The 17,079-nt window shown below is 36.2% G+C and overlaps 2 protein-coding genes across 2 annotated transcripts in view; one reads left to right on the top strand and one right to left on the bottom strand.

The window, feature by feature from the left end:
- The window catches only part of DCBLD2 (discoidin, CUB and LCCL domain containing 2), a 63,249-nt gene extending 53,687 nt beyond the window's left edge, over positions 1-9,562 (top strand). Inside the window, exons 14-16 of the mRNA XM_049785646.1 lie at positions 3,175-3,224; positions 6,729-6,866; positions 7,958-9,562. Of these exons, the coding sequence (XP_049641603.1) occupies positions 3,175-3,224; positions 6,729-6,866; positions 7,958-8,418 (649 nt within the window). The 3' untranslated portion in view covers positions 8,419-9,562. The remainder of the gene's footprint in view (positions 1-3,174; positions 3,225-6,728; positions 6,867-7,957) is intronic.
- A 3,615-nt stretch (positions 9,563-13,177) lies between these two features.
- The window catches only part of ST3GAL6 (ST3 beta-galactoside alpha-2,3-sialyltransferase 6), a 53,798-nt gene continuing 49,896 nt past the window's right edge, over positions 13,178-17,079 (bottom strand). Inside the window, exons 9-10 of the mRNA XM_049785657.1 lie at positions 16,303-16,455; positions 13,178-14,011 (exon numbers count right to left, since the gene is read on the bottom strand). Coding sequence (XP_049641614.1) covers positions 13,925-14,011; positions 16,303-16,455 — 240 coding nt within the window. The 3' untranslated portion in view covers positions 13,178-13,924. The remainder of the gene's footprint in view (positions 14,012-16,302; positions 16,456-17,079) is intronic.

Below are 17,079 nucleotides of genomic sequence, written 5' to 3'. Positions count from 1 at the left end.
TTCAGGATCTTTTGTCTTTGACCATTCATTTATTACTCTTTCACTATGTTTCAGTACATCCCACATGTAAGAGAGATCATTCTATATCCTCTCGTTGTTGACTTCACGCTGCATGATATCCTCCAGTTCTACTCATGTAACCCCATCAGCTAACTTTTCTAGAAAATCTGAACACATAGTAATCTGAACATTCTAAACTTGTATGTTTTAAATCATTTCATCTTCAGAGCTAGCCACAAAGTCAGTACTGTTGTAAATCCTGTTTTACCAAAGAAAGGAGACATAAATAACTTGCCCAAAGTTGCCTGCCAGCACATAACACCATGGTGTTTTGGCCCAGGCTACAGAGTGCATGCTCTCAGAGGACTGTCTCTGAATGTGTGGTCATTCAGGCATCCAAGTCTGAACCACAATCATTACATAGTAGGGCAAAGGGTGAGGATGGGGAGGAGAATGGTGAGAAAGAAGCAGTGCTGTTGAGTTGCAGTAGTATTTAAAGAGCCCCCTGGACAGCCAGACTCCCAGAGGTAGATGGAATACATGCCTTTAAGGATAAATGTCCCGGCAACAGAGCTAAAGATATTAGCTGTAGGTGCTGTCTGTTAGCTTCATAACAAAGGGAAAAGGGAGAGACGCTATTAAGAGATGCTATTTCTTGCTAGAAAAATAAAAGAATAAAAAGCTGCTTCACTTAATCTTTAACCCACACATTCTACTAAGTGCCTTACATAGAAATAATAACCTGGAACTTTGTTACTTGACATCATTTATAAAAGCTTTTATACCCTTGACTAATACAGCTTTAAAATTTTCCTAGCCATCTAACTTCCAGTAGAAAAGATTCATGATTTCCTTTGATTTCTAAGTCCATCGTCTAACTAGGAAGACTCTCAAGAAGAAAAGTGCTTAATTAATAAACCTGCATGTTACTGCAATTTCCTTTTCAGTCTAATTTTTGTTAAATAGCTCCAATAACATATTCATTTTTTAAATTTATTTATTGTCTAATTTAACAGTAGTATTATTGTTTATGATTTTGATGTACAGTTACTTTACCTCACTACCACAAAATCCCCAAACTTACACTAATGTCTTCTTGGTTACTTATAATCTCTTTATTTCCTTCCTCACATCCCTGACTTGATAATATTCGTCTTGTAATGCAAGGCTAAAGATTTATCATTATTTTGTACTGTCTATTCCTTTATTTTGTTTTTCTATGTACCACAGATGAGTGGACACTCATCTTATTCACAAATTGTCATTACAGTTTAAAATAAAATATTGTATTAGAAACTCAGCTGACTGAGGATTAGAGTAATACTCAGCAGACTGAGTATATGCTCTGCATACAGCAGACTGGCTTTTGATTCCCTGGAACCACATCATCCCCTGAACAAAGCCAGAAATAGCCACTACCACTGCTGGGTGTGGCCCCAAAACCTAAATAAATAAATAAATAAATACAAATAGCCCTTACTATTTGGGGGGGTATGGTTTATTTCAAGCATTGTTCAGGGCACTTTTGCAACATCTGGTTAATATGACTGGAGGTTCAGTGCCATGAACCTCAGTGCCCTGAGGATATGGAGCTACTCATGCCTTGTACTGTGGATCACCAAAGCAAGACTCTGTGGTGAGTGGAGGACTTTGGGCTGGAGGTTAGATTCCATTTTGCATGAACCTCTGACTGTTGTACTCTCTCTAATCCCACAACTAGCCTTTAAAATGAGCAACATGTAGGTAGCCTGGGTAATCCCCAGTACTATAGAGCCTAAGTAATGCATATTCATAGATGTTGGCATTCAATTCATGACCTTATTGGTTAAGAATTACTGTTAGGAATGGCCCCCAGCACCCAAGAGCAACATCAGAGCCCCCAAAATAAAAGTAGGAACCTTTAAAATTAGTAATAAAAATATAGCTTGGAACCAGAGTAATAGTCTAGTGGGTAGGGTGCTTGCTTTGCTAGCAAGTAAACCAGGTTTGATCCCTGATGAACCATATGGTCCACCGAGCCCCACCAGGAGAGACCTCTGAGTACAGACTCAGTTGTAAGTCCTAAGCACCTTTGGTGGTAACCCCTCAAAACTTAAAACATACTAGTTTTGTGCTGGAAAAAATCTTTCCCACTAGGTAAAGAATCAGCTCAGGATCTCTGAAAGCCACATCTGTCATCTTCAGCTGTCATATAACTATCTTGTCTTCAAGCTTAGACTAGGATTCTTGTTTTCTATTTGAGTTTGAGAATATTTTAATTAGACATTCATTGAAGGATCAGAAATTTTCTTTGCTAGTTTTTCTTTTGTAAATGTTGCTTTGGTATATATCTGTTATAAACAGCAGAGAGGACCATTCCTCCTTTGGGATAATAAATCAAAATTCTGAAGAGCAGGTTTGTGAAAAATATCCGTTCAATATCCACCTGACTCTTGCCTCATACCTAGAAAATCCATTCCCTGCCATTTGTCATTATTAGTGATGTTCTTTTTATATCCTGGGGGATTAAGTGACTTTTTTGAGGTAAAGAACCATAGAAAAAAGGCAGTAAATTAGGAAAAAGAACAATGCAAAAGAAAATTATGGTGTTTATAAACTTTATGAATTAATTTATATTTAAAATTTAAATTAAAAATTATATTTAGATGATTCATCACTAACCCTGATTTCTCTTTAAAAGCCCATGACAGTCTCTTTAATAACTCAAATCAGAGGTCCTGATTTGATCCCTAATTCTGCATGGTCCACTGAACACTATGGGGTAACCACTCCAAGCACTGCACTGGGAGTAGCCCAAAAGGCAAAAAACAAAAACAAAAGAGCATGTTGTGGCTGAGTTTAAAGTCAGTCTTTTTTAATCTGTAGTTTAAAGTCAGTCATTTTTTATCTGTAGGATGAATTTCTCTTTTTAATTCCTTTATCTTTCTACATAGAAAACAATTGTGTAGCAATATAGCGATTTCAAAAAAAGATTGTTTAAAATTTTGTTGAGAGTTTCTGAGCTTCAGCATATGACTTTGAAAGTCAAATGATGTTAATTTCACCAGGTAGTTCATAAAATAGAATTGTGTACTCCTAATTATTAACTTTACTATTTATCTTTTACTTTTAGAGCTCTCTTACTAGTAAGTTGATTCTATTTGTTATTAATTTTTTTTTCCTGTACTTTTCCAGAAAGAAAAAAACGGAAGGCACATATGATTTACCATACTGGGACCGAGCAGGTATTCATGACTTTGCATCTCTTTCTGTCCTCCTCTTCAAGTGACAATAGTGAAAAAGGAAAGTCCTTTTCAACACTGTTAGGAAATGGCATTCCTCTTTGTTCTATTTTTACTCTTCCACAAAATCCTTTCTAGTCAATTAGTAGTGAAATGGAGAGTCAGAATTTATGTAACACGCACATACTTTGTCTCTTTCACTCTGTCTCTTTTTCTGGAAAGCTTCTGAAGTTTGTTCCATCTACTAGTTAAGAAAACCTGCTTTCTTTAGTGTTTTTTGGAAATAGTGTAGATGCAGAGAATGTGTTCTTGGCAACATGGTGTATGTTTGTTATTCTGTGATGGGTCTTTACCAAGTGGAGTCTGGCAGTGTAGGAATCTTGGAAGTCTGCCAACTTCATCATGATGACCTACTGCCTTCTGAATTCTTATTCTATTCAAATTGCTGCCCACAAACTCCTGAAACCCTTACAGATCTCCACTTGCAATCTCACTACTGAGACAACTGATAGGAGCCAAAATAATTTCACTGCTCTGACCATGAGAAAAGAGCAGTGTGTGCTGCTAGTAAGCTCCTAGAAAGATCTTACGAAGTATTTTTGTGGAAAATTTATTAAAGACCAGACCTTCAATAGACTGCACTTTGCTTGTGTATGTCCTTTTTGTAGAAATTTCTACCATTTACTTGGTATTCGATCAAACTGGTAATACGCTTGAATAGCAAAAAATTAGAAAAAGAAGGACATTCTGGAGTTAGTACTAGCAGAAGGGAGGAAATAATATAGATTAGAGAAAAGATAAAATAAATAGGAAAACATAATGAAACCAGAGTTGGTCCCATCAAAAAATATAAAGAAAGAACAAATTAAGTCTTGAGCTAACTGGACCAGGGAAAAGAGAAAAAGGACTGAGATTACTAAAATTTAGTGGGAATATTACTACTAATACTACAAAAAAATAAAAAGAATTATGAGTTTATATTATTTATCCCCCCAAAGTTGTGACTTAGATGAAATGGATAAATGCCTAGAAACAAAACAATGACTAAATTACAAGAAAATAGGAATAGAATATTTACTAGTTATTTGCTATAGCTAGTAGAGTTTAAATCACTTATTAAAAATTTCCAGAAAGGGGTTGGAGAGATAGCATGGAGGTAAAGCGTTTGCCTTGCATGCAGAAGGTCAGTGGTTCGAATCCCGGCATTCCATATGGTTCCCTGAGCCTACCAGGAGCGACTTCTGAGCACAGAGCCAGGAGTAACCCCTGAGTGTGGCCAGGTGTGACCCAAAACAAACAAACAAACAAAAATTCCTAGAAAATAAAAGTCTAGGCCTAAAGAATTTACTCACAAAGAACCTACCAGAATTTTAAAGAAATTTTTCAAAAGTTCCACCAAAGGTGTTACTATAACTAATAAATGAATTTAACAAAATAATAAAATACAAGCATCAATACTTAAAAACCAGATGCACTTCTAACATGTGTGAAGTCTGAAAACAACTTATGAAACAATCTCATTTACAGCAGCATCAAAAAGAAGGTACTTAGGATTTAATCAGGTAGTGAAAGTTGGTATGATGGAAACTGTAAAATATTGCTAAAATTTATACAAGGAGACATAAATAAATGGAATGTATTCTAAGCTCATGGATCAGAATAGTTAATATTGCTAATATATCCAAACTTATCAAAGTGATCTGCAGAGTCAGTACAGCCTCCTTCAAAATCCTTATTTACAGAATTATAAAAAGCCTATCTTAATTTCAAGATACCTGAATAGTCATAACCAGCTTGAAGAAGTAAAATTAGAGCATAAATATTTCTGAATTTAAATTTTGATAAATTTTTTGTAATCAAAACTGGTGATATAAAATCTTCCCTGTATACTAATGAAATAGCCTAAAAGTAGGCCCTCACAAATATGGAGAAGTGTTATGGGTTCATAATTATGCCAAGACCAAGGTCAGTATTTTCAACAAATGGTGATCAGAAGGAAAGCTGGAGATCTACAATCAAATGTAGTTTTTTCCATCATTGCCAGATATAAAAAATTAACTCAAAATAGATCAAGACCAAAATGTAAGCTCCTAAAAGAACAAGACTCTTAGGAGAAAATACAGGATGAGATCACGATTCCGGGTTTGGTAAGAATGATCTTGGGATTTAACACCAAACGCACAGATAACCAAAAGGAAAAAAATTTCTTAAATTTTCTTAATTTGTGCACTAAAATGTTATTAGTGGGGTCCTGAGTTGTATGTGACTCAAAAGTGTAGATTTATTAATTACTCTCTTGTACCCACATCCCATGCTCATTTGCAGTCTCAGTGACTGCTATTTGGGATCCCCAGCAATCCACAACCATGTGTTCAACCTCCAATAAACACCAAAGCTAAGCTGAGCGACTGATGTATGTAATTCAGCCACTGCAACTAAGTATATTTAAGCACTACAGTCAAGCATGACAACCAAGAAAAGCTCCACAACCAAGTGTGTGAGCATTGCAGCCAAGTGTGTGTTACCCTGTCATCACAGAAATAGCCAATGAACAGCAAAAGGATGGAAGGATGGGAAAGGAAAGAATCCTGAAAATCACCATTGGGAAAGAGGTGGAAAAATCAAGAATCTCGTGCACTGTTGCTTGGAATATTGCTATTTGTACAGGATATGATGGAAAAAATATTGCAGCTCCTTAAAAAGTAGAATTCTCATATTGATCCTGTTACGGCACTCCTAGGTATATACAGAAATTAATAGGGTCCCAAATAGATGCTTATCTAGCCATATTCCGGAAATTGCAGTCGTTAAAACTTGTAAGCAACCAACATCTTGAATGAATCGGCACAATGCGGTATATAGCGATACTGAGACATCATATAGTTTTTATAGGGAGTAAATTAATCAACAGAATAATATTAGTGTATTAAAGATTCTAGTTGTAAGAGACATTTAAAATCAGACAGTGTGGATAGTGTTGCCAGGGGCTGGGACAAAAGGAAAATGATGAATTATTGTTTAATGACTATTGTTTTACAGAGATGGAATGGAGGTGATGATTATACAACTTTATAATTGCATTTACATTTAAAAGAATGGCATTTTTTTTTCCTTATAGGGCCACACCAGCAATGCTGCGTGGGGGGAGTTATTTCTGGTTCTGCATTCAGCAATTACTCTCATCAGCCTCAGAGGACCATATGAGGCACAAAGCGGGTTAAATACTTGCCTTGCACTCAGCCAATCCTGGTTCCATCCTGGTATCCCATATGGTCCCCCAGACACATCAAGAGTGATTCCTGAATGGAAAGCCAAGATTAAGCCTTGAGCAATGCCATGTGTAGCCCCAAAACAACAAAATTATAAGCCTGAACATTGAGGCTTAATTCTTGTTACAAAAGGGGCTGTTAAATGTAATGGGAATTATCCCATATTGTATGTAGATTTGTGCTTTCAGACAACGTAGGGTGTTGCTCAACTGTTTCTTTGCTTACAATCACAATGAAGGTTGGTGGAAAGGAATGAAGCAATTCCTCCCCGCCAAATCAGTGGAGCATGAGGAAACGCCAGTTCGCTACAGCAGTAGTGAAGTTAATAACTTGAGTCCCAGAGAAGTCACTTCAATGCTGCAAACGGACTCTGCAGGTAACTGAATGTGTGGCTGCTTTCAGACAAGCAGGGGGGAAAAAAATCTGTGTTTGCTCTAAAGCTCCTGGGGATTTAGTTACCTTTTATTTATTTTTTTAATGCAATAAGAAATGAGCTTTTCTCCAAAGTTAAAGCATTCGTTTTATACTTTGGTTTGGGGCCCCTGAGTTGGGCCAAGAATGTTCAAGGTTTACTTCTAGTTCTGCACTAAGGAATTACCTCTGGTGATGTTTGGGGGACCTGAGATTGAACCAGGTTCAGCTACGTGTAGGGAAAATGCCCATCTTACCTAATGTATGGTTATACCAGTCCCAAGACTTCCACTTTAAAGATAACCTTGACAGAACCACTTCAATGCATGAGATATTTTAGCACATAATTGAGGCATTTGTTTTTAAAAATCTCTGGGCACTTTGTCTACTTGGGTGGTGATTGGTTTTACTGAGATTGTGAGGATATTAAAAGGAGAACAGGAGGACTGAAGTGATAGCACAGTGGTAAGGTGTTTGCTTTGCATGCTGCCAACCCAGGACGGACCCAGGTTCGATTCCCGGCATTCCATATGGTCCCCCAAGCCTGCCAGGGGCGATTTCTGAGCATAGAGCCAGGAGTAACCCCTGAGCACTGCTGGGTGTGTCCAAAAAAACTAAAAAAAAAAAAAAATAAATAAAATTAAAAAAATAAGAGAACAGGCTAACCAGAGTGAGCCTTATAGTATTTATTCTACATAGATGGCCCTTATTTAAAATATTTTACTAATATTGGAAAATGGGTGGGTGGAAGGGAGTTTAGGATTACTTTCCAAAGATTAGTGTCATTTCAGTTATAGAAATTTGCTTTTTTTCCAATGAAATACTATTTATTAGAAATAACATAAACATAATGCCAAATTACATGTATGGCTTTCTGGCATGTTAATAGTGCCATGAAACAGAATAGCTTTAATTTTAATTTTTGACGTAGATACTCTAGGTGTAAACCTGCAGCTGCCTTACCTGCTATACTGTCACCCCAGTCCCCAAAATCCTTAATCCCCTTAAATCCTTAATTTAAGGGATAAACTTTCTGCTGTTTTGTGTTGCCCACAGAGTATGCACAGCCACTTGTGGGAGGCACCTTTCACCAGCGATCTACCTTTAAACCAGAAGAAGGCAAAGAAGCAGGTTATGCCGACCTGGATCCATACAACTCCCCAGCACGAGATGTCTATCATGCCTATGCTGAACCACTCCCAATCACTGGGCCCGAGTATGCAACCCCAATCGTCATGGATATGTCAGGACACCCCACAGCTTCAGTTGGTCTGCCCGCAACGTCCACTTTCAAAGCTACAGGGAACCAAGCTCCCCCTTTAGTGGGAACATACAATACTCTTCTTTCCAGGACTGATAGCTGCTCCTCCACCCAGGCCCAGTATGATACCCCAAAGGGTGGGAAGCAGGGTCTGAGTGCCCCAGATGAACTGGTGTACCAGGTGCCACAAAGCACACAGGAGGTATCAGGAGCAGGGAGGGATGATGGAAATGATGTCTTTAAAGAAATTCTTTGAAGGTGATGCTGCTTTTTAAAAAGCATCATGTGAAGCACATGCCTTGTTTTTTTGGGGGGGCAGGGATGGATAATAGTGGGTAGTAATATATAAATGTATTATATTTCTGTCACAGATATGGTTGGGAAGTTGTGTTGACCGAGGTACAGGAAACTACTAATCTTGCCATCTTCCTTTTAAAAGTGTTATTGTGGCAGTTACTGCTTGCCTGTTAAAATTTGAACATCCTGTTTGTTACTACTGTAAGACATTTTTTAATACAGAAAAAGCACCCTTCTATGCACTTCAAAAAAATTCAAAATCACTGAGAGTATTTATTACCAATGCTGCAGGTACATTAATGAACTCGAGAGATGGCTCTGTAAGCCTAACTGGCAATAATGCATGGTACTGTTCTCAAAATATCTAATGGCTTGAAATTCTGCTCTTTGTGAAAGGTGAGTACTGTCATGATTTTCTCCTCTTCTTAGATTGCCTTGTGTATTTTTAAAATAATAATAATGTATGCAATCATTGTTTTTATTGCATCACTTACACTTGTCTTAGGAAGCTCGATAGCTGGGAAACTGACATGTAATGAGCAGAATGATTTTTTTCACTTTTCAACATTTGAGAGCTTTAATACTTTATGGTACGTGACCTTGTCTTATCTCTGCTTGTTCCTATGGGAACCCTTGGCAAGCCCCATTCTTGTGCTTATAAAATGTTTGTTATGAGGTTGTTTTTTTTTTTAAAGTAGTTTATCACCTTTAAATGCTTGCTTTATCCATTTTATGAATTTAGATCCTGTCTTTAAGTGTTTTCTCTAGGAGGAAACAGGAAGTTTTAAAATTCAGTTATATAGAAGATTTTTCTCCCTCTCTACAACTTTATTTACAATAGGAACTTAGATTGATGAGAAGTTGAGTGCTTCAAAGTGAACACATGACCCACTTGTTTATCGCAGTTGAAAGCAGAATCATTCAAGTCATAAATGTGTCAAAAAAAATAGCCATGATAGGCCAGGTATTATAGGATGGCAGTTAGGTTCTCAGCAACAACTGGCTTCCAGGTATCACCAGGCTTGAGGGCTCTAGCACTGTACCACTGGTCTGATAGGCCAACTATCACTCCCAGACACTGAGCACCTCTGAGAAAGTCCCTCAAACAAATAAAGCCCCTCAAACAAGATGAATAAAGTAAGATAAAAAGTAATTGGAATCTGTCCTCTTTTATTTCACATGTGCTTTATTTCTTTGAATCTCAAGGCATTTTTAGTCAAATTTAAAAATTGTTTTTCATAGTAAACTTTATTTAAAAAATACAGATGTATTCAGCTCCATTTAATTATGCAATCTTTGTGATAAAAGTAGAAATAACCTATAGCACACCTAGAATAGATGCTATAGATACCTAGCAAGTCAATATTTTAGGTCTTACCTTTGATACCTCTGGAGAAACTTGCTAGCCACAATGCCCAGAACTAGTTTTACATAGGAAAAATGAGATTCATTTTCAGTTCATCTTCATAGCATAAGAACCATTTTAAAAGTTTTTTTTTTATTTTAAAAGTTTTTAAAAACTTTTAAGAATCATTTTTTTTTTTTAAGTCGTAAAAGTCAGGAGCCAGAGAGAGGTAGAATAGGGAGTGGTTAAGGTGCTTGCTTGCCTTACATTCTGCCAACACTGGTTGGAATTGCAGGTACCATATATGATCCCATAGATGGAGTCACTAGAGTACAGCAAGGAACAGCCCTGAGCACCTCCAGACCCTTCATCCCCAAACAAAAGGAAAGTTAAAACATCAAGATAACTCCAGATAATTGAAATAGATAAATGTGACACCATCATTTATAAAGTTCATTTGTAAATTTAATATAAAAATGTACTTTCCCGTCAGATAATAATTTATTTTGGCCTGCCATCAGAATTCACTAAATTAGTGTTCATTTTGCTTGCTTCCATGTGTCTGTCTTTAAAAACAGATTTTTTTTTTAGCCTTGCTACCTTTTCTGGTTGTTTGCTAATTTTATTTTCATTTAAAGCTTTTACTTTTGCAAACATTGAAGTGTACTCATTGAAAATTCAGTAATATTTTCTTGAAGATCTTTGAATCTAAAAGCACAGGTACTGAATTTTCATTCATCCTCTTTCAGATGAAAAGAGAATAAACATGTGCTTTATCTTTTTTTCATCCTAAGTGCACAGGAAATACATGTTTTCCTCAAATCGTGCCTATTTGAAGCTATACCAGAAATGTTTTCAGTACTTTTATTTTCCCAAAGAGATTGCTATTTTAATGTAATTCTGTGTGCAACTGATTGTTTTTCCCATGGAACAATTCTTTTGAGATGCAGATGTTTTCTTAAATAATGCATATTTTAAGACTTGATTCTCATTGCCACTGTGCTGTCTTTGACCTACCAATGATTTTTACAAAGTATCTAGTTTTCACTACTTTTATATATTTTGCTTTCCAAATGAGAGCTGAGCCTGAATACAAAGCGTTGTTAATAGTTTTGTACTTTCTTTTGTTTTCATAGTAGAATTGTTGATTTTTAAACTACATTTGATATATCTGAAATATATATATACACTTTCGAAGACAATCAAGTAACAACTGAGAATGTGAAAATAACCAGTATATTGGTTGTTGGTTTATGTTGTTGTTTTGTTCCCACAAAATTTCCTTGAACTTTTATTTTTTGCTTGAAATGTTGAAATGGTTTGTCACTGGTTTATTGGATTGATTTTTTCCCCCCTGTTAATACTATTATAAAATAGAAACAGCAGTAAGTAATACAGCAAGTGTGGTCATTACAGGATTCGTAAAATTACACTGATTTCACTGTTACTTGATCTTAGAAAACCAGCACAGTAAAAGATATTATGAATGCTGATTTATATTTTATTAAGAGCTATAAATCTAAATAGATCCTATTGTATGTTCAGGGTCTAACAGTTATTTAAGTTCATGTTTCACTATTTGCACTTTGCAATGAACAATGGGTTTATTCGCTGATGAAATGGTTGAAATGGTTCAAGCAGAGAATTTATACAGTAGTGGAAATTATGATGGATATACTTGGATGCGCGCGCAGACACACACACACACACACACACACACACACACACACACACACACACACCACCTTCAGGAGGGTGGGAGGAGAAATGGAGCTTATCTGAAAGTGACCATAATCTTATGGAAAATGGTAACACACACACACACACACACACACACACACACATGGAGCTTATCTGAAAGTGACCATAATCATATGGAAAATGGTAACACACACACACACACACACACACCACCTTCAGGAGGGTGGGAGGAGAAATGGAGCTTATCTGAAAGTGACCATAATCTTATGGAAAATGGTAACACTCTTGAATTTCTTTGCCTTGATTCAACCTTGTCACCTGAAAATCACTAGAGGTCTATGTCAAGATGATTCAATTGGAAAGGACTAAGAGATAATAAAAGCTTTGAAATAATCTATTAAAATATTCCTATCTGCTCTTATCTTTTTGACTCTGAACTGAAGTTGTCCTTTAACTGCAAAATCTAAGTTAGACTTGGGTGTTTATCTTTTATCGGACACCAACTCATATTTAATTCAATTTGTAACTAGTTGCTTCATCTCTCTTTCTTTCTCTTTCTCTCTCATTCTTTTTCTCTCAACCTCCCTCCCACTGGGAAAGTTGAAATCAAAACATATTGGAAATAAAATGGCTTGAGTGTCAGTGATATTCTCCCAGAATGTACTTTTCTTACCTCGGCATGTACTGTAGTTACTCAGTATTTGTATATGTTGCTAGACTTTAGATTGTAATAAACAGTGAAATTTCAATGTTTCCATGTGTTTTCAATAAATTGTATATATATATATATATATATATATATATTGTTCAAGATTGTTTTTTGGCATATATAAAGCCTCCTAGAATACTGTAGCCTTTTTCTCATCCTACACAAAAATGAAGAGCCCTTGATCTTAATATCAGATTTCATGGCCAGAATTAAAGTGTTCAAAATAACCATCATTTTTACTTCCACTTTTTCTGTGGCCAGTCTCATCTTTCTTGAAGACTGTATCTCTTCACAGTAAACTGAACTTTAATTACTGTTGGCTGTGTGGTGTAAAATAAAGTACATCCTGACCATATGTGGAGTCTATCCGAATACTTTGCCTTTTCCACTTCAAAATTATTAGAAGAAACAAGACTCAAAATATATATACATGTTATTAACTGTACATAGTCCAGTGTAAATCACCTCTTAGTTTTTAACATATTTTTACAGTTTTTGACCCTGATGTTTCATCATTTATACACTCTCATAGAGAGCCAGATTGTTTGTTGATATCTTCCAGTATTATTGTTCAAAAGATAATTTTCATAAGTCCTACCATTTGGACAGCTTGTAATTCCATCTTTATAATTTGTACTGTTCTCTCTTCCTTGTTTCCTACACCCCTCATGGAAGAGAAAGGCGCTCGCATTTGCAAGACTGACTTGTTTATATTACATACAATTCTTCTCTGGTGTGTCCAAGCCTGGTAAACATTTAGTTTGAAGATGAGATTGTTTTTCATGAAAGTACACTTTTACTCCGAAAAATAGCTTCACTCTTGATTCAAATAGTAAACTTTGCTAACTGAATAAATTAAATCAGGCAGCCAAAAAAGAAAGGAAAAGCATATTCAAGAATATTCTCCTTGAGCTTACCTAATTCAGTTTTGGATGAAATGAAATCTTTCACTTGTTTAAAAATAATGCAACCTTGGATTTTAGTAATAGCATTCTTTGGTTATTTATTCATCCAGAGTTACATTTTTACCTACTTCAACTTCAGATATCTCCTTCCAAATTATTCTTTATAATCATAGTTTTAGGTCATCATTTCAGGGAAGAAACTGCTCAATTCAGTCTAAATTTAGACTCCATTCATTCTTCTACTTAGGACTGACTTCAGGTTCATATCAGGTTTCTTGGGTAGAATAAAAAAGGGAAAAAAACTACAAAAATAATAATAATATAAAGTCAGCCTGTGATACTTCAATACTGAAGTAATTCCAGTTTGTCATACCAGGGTCCAACCGCATGCCAATTTCCCCCAGTTTACAGTAGCCAGATAGTCTCAGAATGTCTTGTTATATTTCGTTTGTTGTGGTAAACGTAAATCTTCTTAGTAGGAAGTCACATGCTTCACAAAGTCGAACATGAAATAAACTATAAAAAGACATTTAAAACACTCAGAAAAGTAGCTTATTTTAAAAAAAAATTCGTCAAAACTCTAGTACAATCTCCCTGATGTCCATCCTAACTAAATATGTCTTGGTTTATTATAAGTTAAATATATTCACAGAAATTAAGCTGGTGGATCAAATCACCAGATACCAATAGATAACACACATAATGTTGATGAATTTTTGGTAAAGTTCATCCAGTATGTGTAAAAATAAAAAATTGCAGTATAAAAATAAAACACTGTGCACAGTCATCTTCTGAGTCTTTAGGGTCAATCTTGAGTCAAGTTAATTACAAAGTTTTTTTGTATAATGTTCTTCAAAAAGAGTTGCTCTGCAGTCACATTATGATAGGCACTCTACAAAAGAAAAAATTACCATTAGTACTAATAATGTCATTCTTAACTACAGCAGTAAAGGAATAGGCTCAATCTAAAAGAGCTCTCAATTAAAGGCATAGCCTTTTGGCTTATTTGTTTTGGTGTCACATCCCAAACTCAGGGGTTATTCCTGTTTTTGCACTCAGAAATTACTCCTGGCTATGCTCAGGGGTCCATATGGGATGCCAGAAGTAGGTCTGCCAGGTGCAAGGCAATAAAACACCCTATTTTCTGTGCTCTACCTCCCAAAAAACAAGTGGCATGACCTTTTAATTTGTGTTCCCTTTCTAATAACTTTCTCATTCTTGTGCTAAGACTTTGTTGAAAGTCTACTTTTCCCTCAGAATAAATGGGGCTCACCTACTGGTGTGCTGAATTAATATATAAAGATAGACACTAAAATTGCAAATCAGGAGGGATTGGTGACTTTTACAAAGAAAAAAAAGTAGCACTTAGGATAACAGGACATGGTGCTAGAGGAATAAGTAGTACAGCAAGTAGGGTACTTGTCTTGCATGCAGCCAACTCTGGTAAAACATTCAGCATCCCGTATGGTACCCTGTGCACCACTAGGAGTAATCCTTTACCCGAAAAGAAAAAAAGTAAAAAGAATAACAAGACAGAAAATAACATAGTAACTAATGGGGATACCTAGATTACCCTGTCCCTAGACTATGGAACTTAAAAGAACTTAAAAGAAAGGGAGGAGGGAAGAATTCCAAATAGAAAGTAGCAGGGACAGAAGGCAGAGACCACAAACACATTGCCACGTAGGGGTGGTCTATCTATTTATCTAAACCACAGAATCAACACAACCAAAAGCATTTGAGTCAAATTACTGGCTAAAGAAATTGACACTGGGAATGGGATTGGTGTCAGAATGCTCCTTTAAAGCCTGACACTCAACGATGATGACTATAAATACGGCACATTACTAAAAATAAAAAAGCAGCACTAAGTATAATAAAAAAAAAAAAGTCAGCCTGTGGTATGTAACACAGTTCACTTTAGGGTATTTAAATAAATCCTGTTATTGGATAAATACCTTGATTTTCCATTTTATCTGGAAAATCATATTAAAACATGTTCCATTATTTAGTGTTTTTCAACTTTCTCCCAACCCTTGCTCCCTTCTTTTATTTATTTATTTATTTATTGATTGATTGATTGATTGTTTTTTGGGGTTACACCCAGCAGCGCTCAGGGGTTACTCCTGGCTCCATGCTCAGAAATCACTCCTGGCAGGCTCGGGAGACCATATAGGATGCCGGGATTCGAATCAATGACCTTCTGCATGAAAGGTAAACGCCTTACCTCCATGCTATCTCTCTGGCTCATCTCCCTTCTGACCTAGTGTCCTTGTAGGTTTCCTGTCTTGTGTCTTGGTCCCTCTTTATGAAAATTTTTACCTGTGGCTCCCTTGGAAAATTCTGGGTGCTCATAGGGGACCATATCAGTTGAGAAATGCTGCTATAGATGGTCCTTGAACAAGTGATAGAGAGGGACATCAGGACTCAAGCAAGTGGCCTGAAGTCTATTTGTCTATCTGTCCCAGGCACTGAACTCTTGAGCTATCCAATGTTTGTCTTATGTTGTAAGGAAAGGGGCCAAAGTAGAGTGTTATAATCTTATATACTTCCTTGGCTTGTACTGTGTGTGAAGGCTAAAGGGCTGACTTGGGCTACAGATAAACTTTATAAAAAATGATTTCTACTTCAGTATTAAAAATATAGATGCAAAAATATATATAAATAGCATGTTATTTCTGTCACAAGGTATGTCATGAGACCTAAGTTAAAATAATATACATAACTCAGTCATTTAAAAAAACTTAGGAAACAAACATGCTATAAAAGCTTGTACCCTTTGACCATGAAAACTCTTTCTTGGGTTCAAATATTAGATTTAGCTTTGAAATTGGGGGAAAAAGAAATGGTGAAAACTTGACCATGAGCTTTAAAGTATTCTTAAGTACATTTGCATTCTTTGAAGTTGACGATATAAGTAGTACAAATATGATACGGCATCTGTCAGGGTGTGATGATTATAAGGTTTTCACAAATATGAGAGCAATAGATTGGAAATTGGTACTGTATTAAAACTTTAGACTTGTTTGAATTTCAGCATTTGATCATTCTAGAGTCCCTATCAAGCCCTTAAAATCGAAACTTGTTCCCTCAGTAAAATGACAAGGTAAAAAGGGAGAGTTTGCCTTTGTTTCAGAGATCATACTGCAGTTTGGATCCATTCACACATATATAGATCATTACCTTATTCATCAGAGACATGCTATCATTCCCATAGTAGTGCAAAGGACTTCGAGGATCAGAAAGGTTGTATCTAAAACCAGCAAGGTGAACTTCATGACATATGTGAAAAGCCAGTGTGATGGCAATGATTCCTGTTGTTGGGTGTTTGGGTTTCTGGAGAGTGGAGAGGAATTAAAACAAAACCTTAAGCAATTTAATGAAACTCAGGAAAAGGGAGTTTCTCCCTCATGTTGATTTAGCCTCTTAGTGGACCCATCAGGACAGCTTACCTCACCAACAGAATAATGGCAAAAGGCTTCATATACATTAGCTTTATCATAGCTTTGTTTTAGAATTCTGCTTACAGAATGACTAATTGTGGAATTGTGGCATGACTCAGGAATAGTGAATATTTAACTAAGCATTTCATCTGGTTGTCAAAAACTTCATTTTCAATTTAAAACACCCTCAAAAGGAGGAAACCAAATGCCCTCTACATACATGGATAGAGTCTTAGTATATATTACCCAAAAATTATTATAATTGGTATTACAAAGGAAATATTTGGCAAAAGAAAAATATGTCGTAGTATTTTTAACTGACAATGATCTTTTTAATTAAAAGTTCCTTGTCTATCACATAGAAATCATGTATATTTTGGGGGCCGGGCGGTGGCGCTAGAGGTAAGGTGCCTGCCTTGCCTGCGCTAGCCATGAATGGACCGCGGTTCGATCCCCCGGCATCCCATATGGTCGTCCCCCAAGCCAGGAGCAACTTCTGAGCACATAGCCAGGAGTA

Source organism: Suncus etruscus, chromosome 13, assembly GCF_024139225.1.
Source record: "Suncus etruscus isolate mSunEtr1 chromosome 13, mSunEtr1.pri.cur, whole genome shotgun sequence".
NCBI classification, from domain to species: domain Eukaryota; kingdom Metazoa; phylum Chordata; class Mammalia; order Eulipotyphla; family Soricidae; genus Suncus; species Suncus etruscus.
Note: the sequence above shows the minus strand (reverse complement) of the source record. Positions and strands in the feature narration are given on the sequence as shown.